Source organism: Thermobia domestica, chromosome 12 (assembly GCF_964235325.1).
Source record: "Thermobia domestica chromosome 12, izTheDome1.hap1.1, whole genome shotgun sequence".
Classification (NCBI taxonomy): Eukaryota; Metazoa; Arthropoda; class Insecta; order Zygentoma; family Lepismatidae; genus Thermobia; species Thermobia domestica.
The window spans coordinates 189,418,256-189,436,264 of record NC_137465.1 but is presented as its reverse complement, the minus strand read 5'-3'; the positions used below and the strand labels follow the sequence as shown (position 1 = coordinate 189,436,264).

At 35.9% G+C, this 18,009-nt stretch overlaps 1 protein-coding gene across 2 annotated transcripts in view; it reads right to left on the bottom strand.

Annotated features, from left to right (window-relative positions):
• Mitofilin (inner membrane mitochondrial protein mitofilin) overlaps positions 1-18,009 on the bottom strand; it is a 279,846-nt gene that overhangs the window by 17,488 nt on the left and 244,349 nt on the right. For both annotated transcript variants that reach the window (XM_081734496.1, XM_081734497.1), the window contains one exon: positions 1,420-1,578. In XM_081734496.1, coding sequence (XP_081590622.1) covers positions 1,420-1,578 — 159 coding nt within the window. The remainder of the gene's footprint in view (positions 1-1,419; positions 1,579-18,009) is intronic.

Below are 18,009 nucleotides of genomic sequence, written 5' to 3'. Positions count from 1 at the left end.
GATCAATGTCGAGATTCCAATGAAGCCACCGTGAAGCCAACTTCACGAATCAAAAGCAGGTGCAAGCTATTCCGGTACATGGAAAACCATTATAAGCCCATATTTTCCTTAACTTGCTAGTTCATTAATAAAACATAACATTGTTTCTACTCTATATAAATAAATCAATTAATTGCAACCAAGTAATTATTCATCATTTGCGGGGCCAATCTACGGTAATCAACCCTGCAACAAGTACTTTTAGGAATCTAGAATATATAGTCTAAGGTTAAAAAAAAAGGTTAAATTTGCTTTTGGAGAGGACGAAAGTATTGTGGTCCATAGAACATTCTTACTAATAAAAATGGATAAAAACTGCACTAAGTGAAATCGAAGTGATGGCCATCTCTGATCATTAACAAGTAACTTCTGTTACGATTATTGGATTATCATGACTATACTGAACGCAACGAGTCGTGAAGCTTGACCTAGATCTACCGACTTCACCACCCAACAGAAAGCGAGGGTGTGTTCCGACTGTCAACCCCTATCCATGAAATTTTGACAGTCTCGTCTCTCGCGCTGTACGAAGAGTACCTCTTAAGGGCACAGTGTTGTCGGACTGCTCCTAGTTTCGTTTTGTTAATTATTTTTGTTGTCACTGTGTCATATTTTCCTTATTATTGTTACTCTTTAATTCGAATAGTTGCTACTGTTTGTGTTATAGTTCTGCATGTGCTATTTTTTTGTCGTACGTTCATCATATCTTCGAAAATTGGCAACATTGTTGGTGCATTTCTGTTACTTAACGGTTTCTCAAGTATGCGTTCGGAAGGCAGCTCCACGAATCGTACCGAAATCTTCCGATGTATTACATATGGTGAAAAGTAGTTCTCTCATTGGCCCAGGCTTTAAGAGTCGTTGCGGTTTCTATAATACTATTACTTTTACTAGTTGTTGCGCTGAAGCTCGATGTATCATAATAAATTTAAAATGCAAAATGCCTGCATCCGTTGCATCAAGCAGCGCAGTCAGCGACACTCGTTAAAAATTAGTTAACTATTAGGAATTAGCGTTACACACACACACACACACACACTTACACATTTTACTTTTATAATAAGTCCTAAGGATAATCAAAAATGTAAGACGTTACAAAATGTTTCTCTCTCCTATATCGCACAACTTAATCCGATTAACTATCAGATCTGAATTGCGTGGAGTTAAAATAAAAATTAACGGTACAAGCTAGTAAGCTATAAAACAGTTGCGGCGTCTTCTTCCCACATAGCAACGACTGAAGCAGAAATTACAGATGTGAATGAAGTTAACTGTCATGCAATCCATTGGGAATAACTCAACTTGATAGCGATACTGAATGTTATTGCTTCTCATAAACTATTATACATGAAAGAAAGAAGAAGAAAAATTATGCGTTACCTGCTGCTTGTGATACAAGCTCTATTTCAGACTTCAAAGGTCGAAGTTGTTCTTCCCACGGGACGCCGCGTTGACCAGCTTTTAGAGAACGATGCAAACTCTGACAAGCAGCCCACAAGGAGTGAGCTCTTTCAGCTTGTTTATCTGCCTCCGCTCGAGCTGAAAAGATAGAAGTGTTCAATTAATTATTACAAAAATAACTTAAGTACAGGACTTTAAAAATAATGGGGAAGGAGTTGTAAGTTCATCGTAAGTAGTACTTAAGTTGTATATGAATGATACTTAATTTATTGAAGTTTCTACATCAAACGGTTTCCGTATATGAAAGTCCAAGCAGATATCCAGTTTTTAATACAATTTCCAATGTAACATAAAAAGAAAACAATATTAAAATTTGGGTTTCAGTACTTTGATCACTCGCTCTTTAAGTGCACTTAACCGTAGATATCGAAAACCACCATTATATACTGTCGAACTTCTAAAATTAGCAATCTCTGCAGCTTGTCCAACTTGGAAGTTTGAGTTATTGCGTTTGTGTCCTTATACAGCATAAGGTTAGGGATCTACTATTAACGCTGGACTCCGCACCAGGGCTAGGGCTCGACTTCGGCGCAGGAGATAGGTGCATAGATCTCAAGCGAGATCAACCTTCACCACACTATCTCCCTTCTAAGAGAACTTGATTACAGGAACACTGTATCAGCCCGGCTTTTTAACTGTTGGGTAACAGGGTGGATCAAAAGTAGGTATACACCCTTGCACTAATCAAGTATAACATTCTAGTTCATGGGCTTATTTACTTTGGCTCTTCCAAGCTTAAGCTATAAGTAAAAACACATTGAACAAACAATAAAGAAACTAAGTCTACCTGATGGATAAGAATAAGAAATTATATAAAATGCAATGAGCTGATCAGTACGGTACTGTTTGGATCACCCTGTGTATACGTATATTATAAGCCTACCAGTACATATTGTAATATCCTATATGATGCCGTAAACAAGCAGTTCCACGCTTTAATGTTTACAAACACCACCACATGGTTGGGCAAGAGGATCTCTCACCAGAGGGACCTATAATCACATGCAGACGACGGCTTCTGGCCCCTCCCATAGAGCAGAAGACGACATCGGAGCAGCAGCGCCACCGCCACCCAAAAGGACCCTATAAATTGGATGGACGAAGGCAACTCGACACCAGTTTTCTGGTGACCCTCCTTTAGTCTGCTACGGGACTCTTGGAGTAACCTAACCCCAGGCCTCTAGTCTGCTACGGGACTACGCCTATTCTATCTCCTGGCTTAGCCTGGTACGGGGCTCTGTCTGGGAATCCTAACCTCAGCCGCTTAGCCTGCTACGGGGCTCTGTTGGTCACTTAACCCGCCTCTGCTTGCTACGGAGCATTGGTTCCTTAAATCCACTCCTCTTAGCCTGCTACGGGGCTTTGTTGGAGATCCTGTCTGCGACCTTACGGTCAAAGACCACCTATAACTCACCTTGATTCTAGAGAGATCAATTTGTATAGTATTTTGTGAAAATACTTTTATAGAGGAAGTTTTAAAATAAAAACTGGTAAGGGAGTCGATTCCGGACGCTCTTTTTATTAACTGCTCTACCCAAAATCCTATGAGACAAAGTTTTACAATATAGATACCGGATAGACCATTTATCTTGAAATGCTCTTGTAACTTATTTATTAAGCAATTGATAATAAAAAGCAATGAAACCTTGTAACATGGACATATCGACAGGGGAACGTTTTTCGATATACACTGCAATACCACCCGATTAACAGAGTTGACAACCAACTGCACATAGCTCCTGTAGACATAGTCCCCGGCTAATTAGTCGTTTTGGGAGTTTCTGTGATTCAGATTACAAATAAATTATTATATGCACATTCCACACAGCTGTTAGGAGTAGATATTGAACTCGAACGGAAAGTGTGTAAGGAAGAATTGGTAGGGAGTTAGCTTGTGAACAGTTGTTTTTGTTGCAAATGAAATATAGGGTTGATTACAAGTGTGTATTCATCGCTGTTGTGTATAATAATAGCAAAGGGTTGTTAAAAGCTTATAGTAAGAGTAGAATTAAGAATAAAGCATCAAGGTTCAAAAGTTACTTTGTGTATTTGCCTTACTGTCAGTAGAGCCTAGTTTTACTACTCAATTACGTTCAGTTAATTCTACCTACTCTGTATTGCATAACAGTCTCGGTTTAAAACCGAGCGTTTTAATTCTAAACCATGCCAACATCTGAATATTATTGTTTTGAAACCAAATCTCGCAAATCGTTACGCTTTGAAGAATATATAACTAAATTAATCTATTAAGTAAGAATTAGTAACTTTTGCAATGTTAATTTAATGTACTTAACACGAACCTTATATACTGTTCACCTCTATACAGGGTCGTAAGCAAGAATTTATTGGTATCCAAAGTCAACATGAGAATAAATTATATTCAAATTTGGAAAATCACCCCCAAAATTAGACTAAATTTGTAGGATAATCGGGTTGAGTTGATTTTGAGTTTAACGTCCCGTTCAGCAGCGAGGCTATATGAGACATGGACCTACTGATTAACGTGGACTCCGAACCACTTGAGCTCCCGCCGGCAATCGAACACGGGTCTCCCGCGCCAAAGGTGCGTACGCCAACCGGCTTAGCCACGATGGAGCTCCAGTAGGAAGATCGGGATTGGGGGGTCCAAATCTACAGGACCCATCACATGATTCTACAGTAAGTTCTCTTTTAAGAATGTTGCTATCCTTTTATTGATGAAACCAGAGTATATGACACACAACTATGAATATTAACAATGAGTTAATCAATAAAATAACCAGTTCGATGGCACCATGGAAGAAGACCGTACCCTCGCATTGGGAAAAAATTTAAAAGTTTCCAAGAAATGCGACAATATATGGTGCTTATAACGATAACATTTATAAATATGTATATTGATATGGACAACAGTCTGTATCGTATGATAGGAATTTCTTCTATGGCCAGACCTAAACATTTAACTTGTTAAGTTTTGTGGCCAGACATGTATAAACATGTTTTATTAGACAGTTCTAACACAATACGTAAAGAGGTCATAAATAGTGTATGTATTCTCAATTATAAAGAAGGAATTTTGTGAAAAATTAAAAGGTAAATGCAGAAAATCTTTGGAAAATACATCACTTTTATATATATATATATATATATATATATATATATATATATATATATATATATATATATATATATATATATATATATATATATATATATATATATATATATCCAGAAATTATAATATAACGAACTTAGGGTTAATATATAGATATGCTATAAATTTCAAGAAGTAAATTACACAAGGTTTGGTATATTCCAAAACAAAGATCAATCCAAAGACAACAGATGCCACCAGCTTTCATATAACGCATGAAAAACCATTTCTGTGGAGGAGTGGAATAGGTCTTTTAATAAAATTAAATAAATGCAATGATTGGGATTATTTTTAGTTTTCTATCCATAATTGTTCAATTCCAATTCTCCATTAAATTAGCTATAGTTTCTTAAACTATCACAACTTCGTTTATGATATTTGCTTAAAGTTCCTAACATATACGTGTACTAGATATAGTTAAAAGGAGATTTGATAAGCTTCTTTGTCTCATTACTCTACTTTCTAGGTGAACAGATCATCACTGATATTCCATATACTTCGCGATAGAGTAAGAGAAGAAAACACAGTTCTCCATAATCGAAACATATTATTGTCAAAGATACATTAAACAGACACAAAAGGCTCTTTGGACAAACCCATGGCGATTACAACAAAGCCAAGAGCAAATTCCATTCAATCCTATTAATTGGCAACGTTCAAATTACCTCAACTTGCAATTGTAACGCGCGCACACCTCAACACACACATTTATCCGCACTACATTGTAGACAGTTATTCCTAAGCTAACTGGTGAGATCAAAATTAGAGCGTGATTTGTAGCAGATGCAAAGCATCACACACAGAGTCCTTTCTGTTATCTCCTTTCATTATGCTAATAAGCGCATAAACATATATTCACACACAGATACAAACACAAGAACTCATTTACTGCCTTGATTCAGTTCAAGGCAGTATTTATTATTCTTTATTTACCTATTATACTAAAATACGTATTGGATAGATATGATACAATTTCGACAGCTATCAACAAATGCTAATTACCAGCTGTTGTCCATTAGGCTGAAGAAAATTAGTAACAATTTATTTAGCTATATTATCATCTGAATCTCTGATATTAAATTATCCAATGATGGTACACAAGCAATTAAGAGATAGAAAACATTCCGTTGTACTAACAAAACCATTTTCCAAACATAATGTCCCATTCATCCAAATAATCAAGCGATTGAACAGCTAAAAAGCATTTCATAGAATCGATTACCACATTGTAATTCTCTGTATCCAATTTAGCGCTAACCGAATTCTGTCTCTAGTCACCGTGGGTTATTGTTAACAAAATGAACTTTCAGCTGTTTGCTTGCAATGCAATTTATACGAATGTTCCATTAGTCAAGTTATTAATATTACATGGTAATGCAGTCTTGTATGGGAAGTTCGAGTAGAGACATATAATAGCCATTTGTTTTAAGTTTCTACCATGACAGAACACATAGTAAGTACACAAAAAGTGTGAACAATCAGAAGATAGAATCTTCACTCTAAACTTACATAAAGTAGTGAAAGAACACACTTCTACCATGGACAGTCGTGTTGTAATTACAATATTCAGGCAAGAGAAATGGAAACTTGAGTTGAGAACAATGCCTTCTACAGGATGTCCAGAAAGTCGCACAACCCAAACTTTAGGGTATCAAAACTTTTAAACCACGAAGTGAATGAAATGAAAGTGTTGTACAGGGAAGATCTGTCTATATAAATACTTCTGAGGTATAAACTATGGGGACAAGGTTCTGTATTTGTTTTCACGAATGCCAGAAACATACTAACCTTTTAGAATGATTGTTATTATTATTATTATTATTATTATTATTATTATTATTATTATTATTATGAAACCTGAAAATTCCTAATTGGAGACAGGTATTGTTTGTGGACAAATGGGAATGTTAATAGGTAGGCTAGATGGAACTGTATCGTTCTATAACAAGAACAACACATTTACACTAAGTGTGGACAATCTACGGCCGTGATAATGACATACCGTACAAAAATACATTTTAAGGCACTATGGTGTAATATGGATCACTGATGGTATCAGATGATGTCAACACATATAGCTGGCTATCTCTCACTATCTCACCGATAGACTAAACTTACAAATCATATAGGAAGTTATTGCCAGGGGTAGATTATTACTTTTCTTTAATGACTTGGAAGTTTCCTCTATTCGTACAATAGTTGGTGGCAGGGTTGGAAAAAATAGTTTTTTTTTAAAAAAAAGAACAAAACATTTATTTAAAACAAGAAAAAGGTGTTTAAAATGTTTTAAACATTTTGAACAGTTTAAAACATGATTTTAAAGATATATTTCAAAATCGGGTAATAACTTATTTGTTAAGATTTCTTGCTCTTTACTAGCAATCAGTGATGTTATTCTAATTCTTTACCAACCGGTTCTATATATATATATATATATATATATATATATATATATATATATATATATATATATATATATAGAGAGAGAGAGAGAGAGAGAGAGAGAGAGTAGATGGATAGGTAGATAAATAGATATAACTCTCTTAGGAAACAAACCGTACAAGGTAGACAAAAGCAGTTTTTTACTGGATACCACAAGTGACAAGAAGCGACCTACACAGCATTCTGCAAGGTGGTGTGACGAAATTAGGTACTACTGCAAATATCTAGGAAACAACTTATACCCAACATAGATGGTTGTCAAAAAGTATTGCAAAGACCTTAATCCAGCAATGGATCATCGGCAAGTGTTGATAATATGTATGCGTTTCAAATATATGTAGACCTAAATAACCCTCATCACTACACTCATGTGATCCCAGTTTTCACTCTTGATATCTGGGTATTTGAGATTAAGAAATAAATCGCTTATACTTTGTTACTCGGAATCATATGTTCAACCCTTTAGCTGTGAGAATTTCTAAAAACAAAGATAGTTAAACTAAAATTTACTGTTCCTGAGTATAACTGGGTAAAATTTACTGTTATATCTGGTTATATAACAAACGGTTCTGCGAACTCGGAATATTTAACAACCGGTTCTAGCAAATCGATCGGAACCGGCTGAATAGCATCACTGCTTGTAACCGACCTTTTCATTTATTTTATCTCTGTTAAGACTACAATGTGTTGGGTACAGAATATTTTAGTATAGATTAGTAATTCTAAACTTTTTTCATATCACGACCCCTTTTTATTACACCCTCTTGCCAGTAACTCTCATAAGTACTTTCTTGGTTGTAATAACCTTTTTAGGTAGATTTTAAAATCTTCATACTATGGAGATTTCACACAATCTATCAATATACATGGTGAAATAAAAGTCCCCGCCACCTTTGTGTGTTGAGAACGGGTTGAGGGAAAATGATGAAACTTGAAAGTGGTCTGACACATCAGATGGTTATATCAAGCATTATGGTGGCCATCTTTGATCGCAATTCGAAATTTCAATTGCAAAGGGAGTCATTTTACATGTTTTAAGGTTAGAATTTTACCAGAAATACGCTTGTGAGGTTATTTTAGCCGAAGACAAGTCATTTCAGAGTTACTGTTTCTGAAAGTTTACTAGTTATATCCTTAGGGGCTAAACTCACGTATCGTGAGGCGGGTGAGATTTTAGTTGCAAAATTTGATAACTATTTCAGAACACTGATGCTAATAAAATTATTTTAAAATAATAAATTTTCGAAAAGTAATATTTGAAGCACACTTCGCGTTGTGTTAACTTTAGAATATTTTCTGCAAGCCTATGTAATCGGTTCCTTTTTTTCAAGGCAATAATTTATTGAAGAAAAGTATGATTGAGGCGTTAAGAGCACAATGGAACCAAGTCCATTTTCAATAAGGTTCAGTTTTACTCGGAAATGAATTCTATTTCAAAACGTAATATCTTCGCAGTCAAGAGTCCGAAATAAATGTAAGTAAAACCACATAAAATGGCGTAGGATAGTTTCATATGACAGCCGCTAGACAGGGGCATCAGTGAGGCAGGAGGCAGCCGCCCCCAACCCCATCCTGAATCTCAGATTTTGCGGACAGTAAGGCAGTTTTAGAAACCTCTTGATAAGCAAAGTCCAACAGAACAAGTTTGAGGTCCTTACCAGGGTTACCAACCGTCCCGATTCTGTCGGGACTGTACCAATTTCTGACTTATTTGTCCCGCGTACCGACCGGACATTTGTCGGGACGCATATTGTCCCGTTTTATCGATTTTCAAAGTTAATTAATATTTTACTGGGCCATTTTTTTTTACAAAGAAATAACATTCTTTTACATGCAGTTTTATGTATAGAATCACTTATAACAAACGTGTGTTTTAATCTGACTCATAAAAAAATAGCAGCTCGTCTTTAATTTATAGTTATTCCCTAATTGTTTTGGGTTGATAATCCAGTCGATTATGATGATAGTATATTCCATGCAGTACTAAAAAAATATTGCTTTTGCAACCTTTTTAAACGTTGTTTATGTTAAATAAATTACAATTACTTTGATTTGAATTTTTTGCATGATAATAGCCAAAGAATAAGACTTGATTTCAGCAATACTTTTTGTCAGTAATTCTTTAACAATGTTATGCACTCATTTGTGATATAAAAAAAAAATCTATACAGTTTTCTCTCTAAACTTTGTTTACATTAAATAAATTGCAGTTGTTTTGCTTTGAATGTGTTGCATATATTGCTTATACTTAGTGATGAGCAGTGGGGAGGGGGGGATAAAAAATAAGGTGCCGCATTCATTCAGGTTCGTGTTATTCGGCTGATTATTTATATTGTTTTCAACGACTCGCCTCGGGATGGGGGGAAGGAGCGGGTTCCAACACCGATTGTTCCGTCTCGAGTTTTTCTTAAGAGAAGTTGTCAACCCTGGTCCTTACACCGAATAAATACGGAGGAAATATAGATGATCAAAACTGGAACGTTGCTTAGACCCAATCTCCAGAATTTTAAGCAGGCCCGAAACTCGAAAGTAGATAGATCTACCTTTGAAATCCTAGGCCAAAAAATAAACAAGAGAGCAATTTAGGCCTATAGTTCCTTACGGTCAATAGAAATGGTGATCAAAGTCCGTATTTATTCGGCATAAGGACTTCAAATTTTTTCTGTGGATTTTGCTCAGCAAAGGGTTTCTAAATCTGCACTACTGCATCTGAAATTGATGCTAGGGGGCGGATGACCTCTAAACGGACGCCCCTCTCTAGCGTCAATCATATAAAACTCTAGATTGCACCTTGTCATGTAGTTTTTCTTTCTTTCATTTCGGATTCTTTCTTTCTCTAAAAATGTATATATGAAGACTGAGAACCAACGAATGCCTGCGATATTTCAGAAGCACACTTTAGCAAAGAACCCTTTGTTTGTTTTCTGAATACAACACAAAAACATGTTTCCATGATAATTCTTTTATTTATTTTTAAATATCATTTCTAAATGGAGTCCAATCTTCGACTACGACACTTTCTTGCAAGTTAACTCATAAGCATCAAAACAGTACAATAAACGTTAAAAACAAGGGGAAAAAAGAGGAAAAAGAAATTGTAGATCACCACATTTACCTGCTGTAGCCACGAGAAATCAAAACGTTCACATGGGAAGAAAATGGTCTTTTGAATGAGAAGCACTTTTTGACCATTTTTTCTTTCTCTGGCATTTTTTTTTTTTTTTTTACAAAAATGAAATAAAATAAAAATATGTTTAAGTCTCAAAAATACACGTGTTTAAAACAAAATGTTTAAAACGTACATAAAATTTGTTTAAAACAAAATCAATTGTTTAAAACAAGTTTTAACAATTTGTTTTAAACAAAACCACCCTGGTTGGTGGTCAGTTACATATGTTGACGCCATCTGATACTGTTAGTGTTCCCTATTCGCCATAATGACGAAAAACATGTATATTTTAAGGTACCCCACTATACAACGGGGGACGTTGTACTTGGTGTCAATGTGTCGTTGTTTCAGAACGATACATTTCCATTCAGCGTACCCATTAACATTCCCCCCTGAACAAAAACAATGTCACACCTGTCTCCAAATCGTGACTTCTCACGTATCGTACAACATAACCATTGTATGTTTCTGGCATTCGTAACAACGAATGCCAATGCCCCTTTCAAAGTTTATACCTAAAAAATATCTAAACTAACAGGCCTTCCCTGGGTGGCTGGGACGCTGTTTTATCTCATTCCCACTTATGGTTCAAAAGTTTGGGCTGCACGACTTTCCGGACACACTATGGAAAGTATATGTGCCGATGGAGAAAAAAAAAAGTTGTCTTACATTTGTTATACGTAGGCATGATGTACAGTTACGAAAGAAATAAGTCAGCCGGGCAAGAGAAGACAATATTCCCAACCCTGTTGACGTGAGTCAACTTCTCGGAGAGACTTGCTGCTTTCACGTGAGGTCTGTAAGCAGCTCTCCCAAACAAATCCAGTGTCTGCTGTAAAGCAACGTTCTCTGTCTAAAAGCAAACTTAGTGCTTTTAGACAGAGAAGGAAAACAATACTTGAATTTGTTTTCGAGGAAAACAAATAATTCATACATAGTAGTTTACAAGTGTCAGTTTACCTATTATAATTAATTTAGGTGTCTAAATACTCATGATCTACTCACAGGTAATTGAGGAGTGAACAATGAAAAGTGATTTAGGAAATTCAAGACTCCATTATTGGTCTAGTACTATGAAATGAAATGGGAATTTTAACAACGCACGATTATGTCCTGGAGGCTAAAGGAAACAGATGATGAGTGAACAAAATGAATAATGAAAGGAACTGAGAAATGAAGTGGAAGGCAATAAGAACTCTTAGAAACAAATGGACACAATCTGTTCAACACAAACTTACATAGCATAGCCTGCAATCGAGCCTATCACCCTGACACTAAAAGTGAGTGCTCTATCATTGAGCAACCACATTCTAATTGACGGAAAGGCGCTTCCGATTCCGACGTCGATTGGTTGGGTGGTGGATTGATTTGGAATTTAGTATTCTGTTCAGTGCCGAGGCAATTTAAGACGTGGACCTATATCTTAACGTGGAATCTTAACCACATAAGGTCCCACCAGAAATCGATCCCGAGTCTCCCGTGCTGAAGATGAGACCTCTAACTGTTACGAGGGAATTCCCCCACGGTCCTGTGGTGCTATTCAGCAGCTTCGCACCGGTTCGCTAGGAACCGGTTGTTAAAATATATTCAGTTCGCAGAACCGTTTGTTAAATCCAGACAGCAGTAAATGTTACCCAGTTATACCCAGAAACAGTAAATTTTTGTCCAACTATCTTTGTTTTTCGAACCTCTTACAGCTACAAGGTTAAACATATGATCTCGCAGAACAAGATAAAAGCGTTTATTTCTTAATCTCAAATGCTCAGATATCAAGAATGAGAACTGAGATTATAATTGTGAGGGTTATTTATATTCGAAACGCATACATACCATTATCAACAATTTTTGATCCATTGCTGGATTAAGGTCTTTCTAATAATTTTTACAACCATTCTATCTAGAATAATTCGTTTCAAAGTAAACTTCGTGATTTTTGCTAGTGTTGTTCACGAAGGGGGTCTCTTTCGTCTCGTGAAGTATCATGGAAATTCAATTTCGTTTTCAAAAAGGTTTAAGTATCTTATATTGGACGATGTCTTTTCTCGTTTTCTCAGCAACACTATTTTCTGCACACAATAACACACACAAAAGTAAATAGCATGTGTATCAGTTTTCAGTATTATGGCGTTTCGTTTACTCCTCATACATTTCAATTAAAATATCATATAGTTGTAGCATCTCTACTATCATATAGGTTGTGTTTTAAATAGCTAATCATCTATTGCGTAATTGCTGCTAGTGAAATTTTCAACAATATTGTTTCAAGCGTTTAAGTCAACAGGTTTTACTATTTCTCTTTGTTAAGGGGAAAGTTTGGATCACAAATTCTTTGTAAGTGAGATTAGGAGGTTAAGGAAGAATCGTGCTTAGTCTTAAAGGAAGTAGAAAAAAAAAACCTTAGTTAACAGGAAGAAGGCCCTTAGATAACAGGAATAAAAGAGACTTTATAGTTGAATATTATGCTGCCCACACCAAACGTAAAAAATTATTTTCCGATGAACAATAACCTAGACATCTTCATCTTCTATTAAATAATCAAGGATCAGATCTTATATAAAACGCTCCAACAAAACTGTTGATTGAAAGTGTTGAGAAATAAGATGTTTCATTCACTATGTGTACGAGGACACTTGGTCGAAAAGATGTAACAGCTTTTTCAGTCCAGCCATTCTGAGTGAGGCTTTTCTTCGGTTTTCCTCATTGATACCAGGCAAATGCCGGGATGGCACCTAACATATAGGTCCCAGTCCACTTCTTTTCTTCCTTCGTCACTAATTGACTCCATGCCTCCTCGAATCAATGTGGTGATAGATAATCATGGTTCGCAGACAAGCTATTAGGTTTAAAATTATAAGATTTTTATGTTTATTGAAAAGTGTTTTATTCAAGACTAATATTAGTTTGAAGATATGAAGTGTTCACGAGCAGAAGAAAAATAGTTCTAAGCATCTGGAATTGCCAAGACAGAATGAAGTATTTTATCTTGTTCTTTTTGTTTAATAAGTAATTATATTTTTTTCTTTTGCTATGGAAATTAACAATTCTTTTTATTCTTTCATTTTTCTATTGGAATTAGGAAAAACATCTGAACAATTTTGAAACACACAAGGCCAAGGTGTAGTTAAGTAGAATATTTTGTTTTGTTATCTGTGTGAAATATATTTTTTCTTTCTTCCTTCCTATATATGAGAATTAACATTTCCCTTTATTCTTATTATGGAAATTAGAAAATGGATATTCAGAACAGTTTTGGTTTTCAAACACTTAATGCTAAGAAGTAAGCATATCTCCATAAAATAAGCAATCTTTTTCTTTCTTTCTTTCTTGACTTATCTAGTCGATAGCCAGTAGTTCGCCTTAAGGCAAAACAATGCACAGCAAATAAGCTGATTCGACACGTGCCAATGTATCTTCTGAACAGGGTTGGATGTTCATTTTTTCTCTTTCCTGCTTTCATAAAAAAAATACATATCTTCTGTACAAAAATAAGAATGTACAATTATCCATGGAAAACGGAGTTAATTTGGGACTTTTCCAAATTAATTAATCTTTTATTCAAATGTTTGTTTAAAAGCAGGTTTTAGTTCATTTGTTAATGTACCCCAGCCGGACCATTAAGGCAATAGAATAGGAAATTCTTTTCCTATTGTTCAAAAAAAAAAAAAAAAAACTTATATAGCCTACTAGGAAAATTGGAGATTAGGTAGCTAAAGTAAAGGAACATACTGAAAAATATGATCATAGATAATGTTTATTGGTTGCATCGAAAAAACAATGACAAAGTTTGGGAAGTGGTTTTCGACATCAACAAAGAAAGTATCGACCAACTTCAGTGTAGGTTTCCTTTCGGAACAAGAACCAGCCAAAAAATTATCGGAAAAATGCAAGAACAGCCAAAACTCGAAAACAAAATGTCAGATTAACGTCGTGTAGAAGAGAATAGTTATTATGCTTTGTCGAAGACTCCATTATTACAGAAATGTGGTGAAAGAGCCACGGTAACCTATAAAGAAACTGGAAAATCCTTGGAGTATTCTATCGAAAGTTAAATGTGGGGGAAATAAACGATAGTAAAGTACAATATTTAAATAAATTAAAATCATAGTACATTGCTGAAGCAGAATTCGAAAGGAGAGAAGTGGTGTCTATCGCGGTACTTGATGCTGAGTGTCCATTGCATGAGATTCCTTTCGCAATGTTCTTTCGGGAATTCGCTGACATCGATCTGCATGTAAGGACTGCAAAAATTCCTTCTGCGTTTGGAAATTATTTTCCTTGATCATTCATGAACTTTTGTGGCCACTTTGGGTTAGGATCATCAGGACTATAATTCTGATGCCGTTTTGGGTTGATCGCATTTTGGAGTGTTTTTAGACATGATAAACAACGTGTTTTTCATAAACCAACAAATCGAGCAGGTTTATTTATTGCTTGCCTGTAGACCTTTCTGCCATGTTGTCACATCTTCGTCTGGACATGTCTTGATTAGCTGATTTTATACATCCATATACAGAAGTAAAAATACCTAAGAAGTACCTAAGAAGTAAAAATACTAGCAGTTTGAAACACGTAAGATGTGTAAAGTGTTAATACTAAGGATGCGTATTCAGCGCCTGCCAGTTGTTAGTGGTGTGTTCGTGATCGTCTGCTGCCAAGCGGTGACGCAAAATGGGAGACCTCTGTAAGTTTCAAATAGGCCGAATTATAGGTACGTGATTATACGATGCAAAAGATCCAAGATGGCCGATGCGTTACGTATATTTCGAGCAATAGTGGTCAGAAGAGAAGCCTCAATGACAGGGTTGTTGAGCATTGAAGAGGACTGTTATTAAGGACCGTAGAGCGAATGCAGCAAATGTCCTTGCATAACTGTATCAAGATCTTTTACAGCCTACTGTGACAATCTGCCCACGCGTGTTGCATTACCTGAATATCCGCGGTTAAATTGCAGTTTCCAAACCGCTAATCACCGCCAACAATAATTAAGCGCAAAGAAAATGGTGACAAGAACACGTAAGGTGAATCGTTGATGACTGGAAACGAGTCTTCAAATAACATGCCATATTTGTATGTTGCGAACCCGTAGTAACACTTACACTCTGAACTGCTCTTCCCTGCCACGAAACATGCCCCTAGCACTGTGGCCTGTAGGCAGCAAATTCCTGGTATTCCGTTGGTTCTGTGATTACTCCTTTCGGACGCATTACTACCAGTGATTATGTGTAAATTTTAGGTGATCACATGCATTGGCTAGATGTCGATTCCAAAAAATGGCGCATTTTTCAAAATGACAATGCATCAATTCATGTTGCTCGAGTTGTTACAGCATGGTTTTATGAACATCGGGTTGAACTACAAACACCTCTTGTGGCCTGCCCAATATCCAGACCTCAGCATCAGTTCTGGAGTTCAAATTGTAGAGCATATATCCTCTTCTAGATTACAGATCCTCCTCCTCTAGACTACAGATTATATCAGTGATTCCCAACCGTCGAGTCCCAAAAAACTGGTTTTTTTTACACAGTAACAGAGAGTGTGCCACGAAATTGTAGAATTTAAAAATCATGATCTGATTATTAGTTAAAATCAATTTTGAGAAATACTATACAAGTCAACGTCTATAGCGCTAGCAACAACGCTCAGTACTACATCGAGTCACGCTATTTTATAGAACTTTATAGTCTTACATTACAATAACTTACCATTAATAATAAAAAAAATCAAACAAGTGAATCGCATGTCATGAATGTTCAATAAAATATCGTCAGTCAAAACAGGTTGGGGACCACTGGATTGTACCATGACGAATTAAGAGCTGTTCTGGAGCAGGCCAACTGAGGTCTCACGTCATATTAACAAGGTAAATCGTATTTTCTCCAGCCGTTTCCATTATTTTTATAATATTTGCATATGGCGTATCCCACATTGTGAGGAAGTACCTGAGAGCATGAAGTGCGTAAGTCACAAATCCTTGTTTTCTACAAAACAGCAAAAACACTTACTTTAAATACTAAATACATATTGGACATACTACATTATATACTTGGTTAATTACGTCATCTATCCGTATAGAACAAAATACAACCAACCATTCGTTGCAGAATTCCGAAAGATAAACAAAATTGGTTTTAATTCATTTTCGCCAAAATTGGACTTACGCACTTCAGGCTCTCAGGCACAGTATTGATCCTATGTACTGTGTGGTCGCCATTCAGTTTCTATCAACGTCTGACTGAGAGTTTTTCAACAGAATGGATGAGAAACTGGATGCTGGATAAAGTTACGAAGTCACTGAAAAATAAATATTGTAGTAGCTTTAAGCCTTTTGAAGAAGATTTCGTCCCCGCTATGAAGCTCGGATCATGTAAAAGTTGATTTATGACAATGTATAAAAGTTCGAGCTTACAATGATTGGTCATCTTCCAGTTAACGGTCTAAACCTGTTCGACTACTGAGTTGCAGGGCATTTCATGAGACTAAGGTGTGAGCTACAGATATAATTTGTGAATTTTAGAAATCTCTCTGGTATAAGCTACAGCGAATTTAGTCATTGTAGTCATTGTATGTGATGTGATAGATAAGTGACGGCAAAGACTGTAAGTTCGTATGAAATAAACGACACGTATTTTGAACAACAATATGTGCAGCAGTGTTTGGTATTTATGTTCTCGTTTCTACCCTGACATCTTATTTCAAACCTGTGACAAAGCCTATTATACGACTAAGTTTACAGCAGAAAAATATGAAACATAAAAACGTTGTTCATGGATATGTATTCAAGGATGTGGCTAACCCACAACATAAACGAAACATTTACTTTCTTCCATGTCTATTTATGGTAGTATTCCATCATTCTTTAAGAGTCGTGTACATAAGACATGTTCATGCATAAGTATAAACTTTAAACTGTTATGTAACGCCGAACTTGTTTACAACATGAAATGTTTTCTTTCAAAGCTTTCTGACTTCTGAGAAAAGACATAGCTTTCTTTTTCTAAAGTTTACAGTAGGATCAGACAAATCCTTTCTCTTCCCTACTGTATATTTTTACCAACAAAGAAAGGCATAAATTGGTAGATTTTTATGCTGAGAGAAGCGGCCGTAATTCAACACAAAGAAAGATCGATGAGACTTGATTCTGAAAGATAACCGAAGTTCGCAGTTGCTGCTTTCAGTTGCTACTGCACAACAAGAAATGCCAGGTGCGCCAGACGATTCTTCCAACTGGAAACGAATACAGCTTCGATGGCAAACAGAAGTCACAGATGAACGAACAAAAACAATGGACCTTTTCTTTCTTTTGAAATCTTCGCCCAAAGAAACGACTACAAGATAGGAAAAAGTGGGTTTCGTATATAAAACAGTCATAGTTACAGGTTTGGTTTCAAACATATGATAAATAGCAGCTGGAATTTATGTCTTCTATTTTAATACAAATATATATTCTATTTCTTACTTTTATAGCAGATACGCATTTTAAATAAACCATTTCTGGGAGAAATTTATTTTATTTATTTATACATTTGTGGAGATTACAGACATCTATAGCCTTAAGCTCGTCACGTATGAGGGATGAAATCTCTCGGTGAGCACACTATCTGAGGAAGGAAGGAAACGGTCTGAGATCTGTATGTTACGTACCATTTCGACATTTGCGTGCTGTGAATTAGGGAAGTCCAGGAAAAAACCTCGCTCAGCATGGCGGCCTGAAACAGCTGTTACATCTTTTCGACCGAGTGTCCTAACCAGAAACCGGAGACCGCTC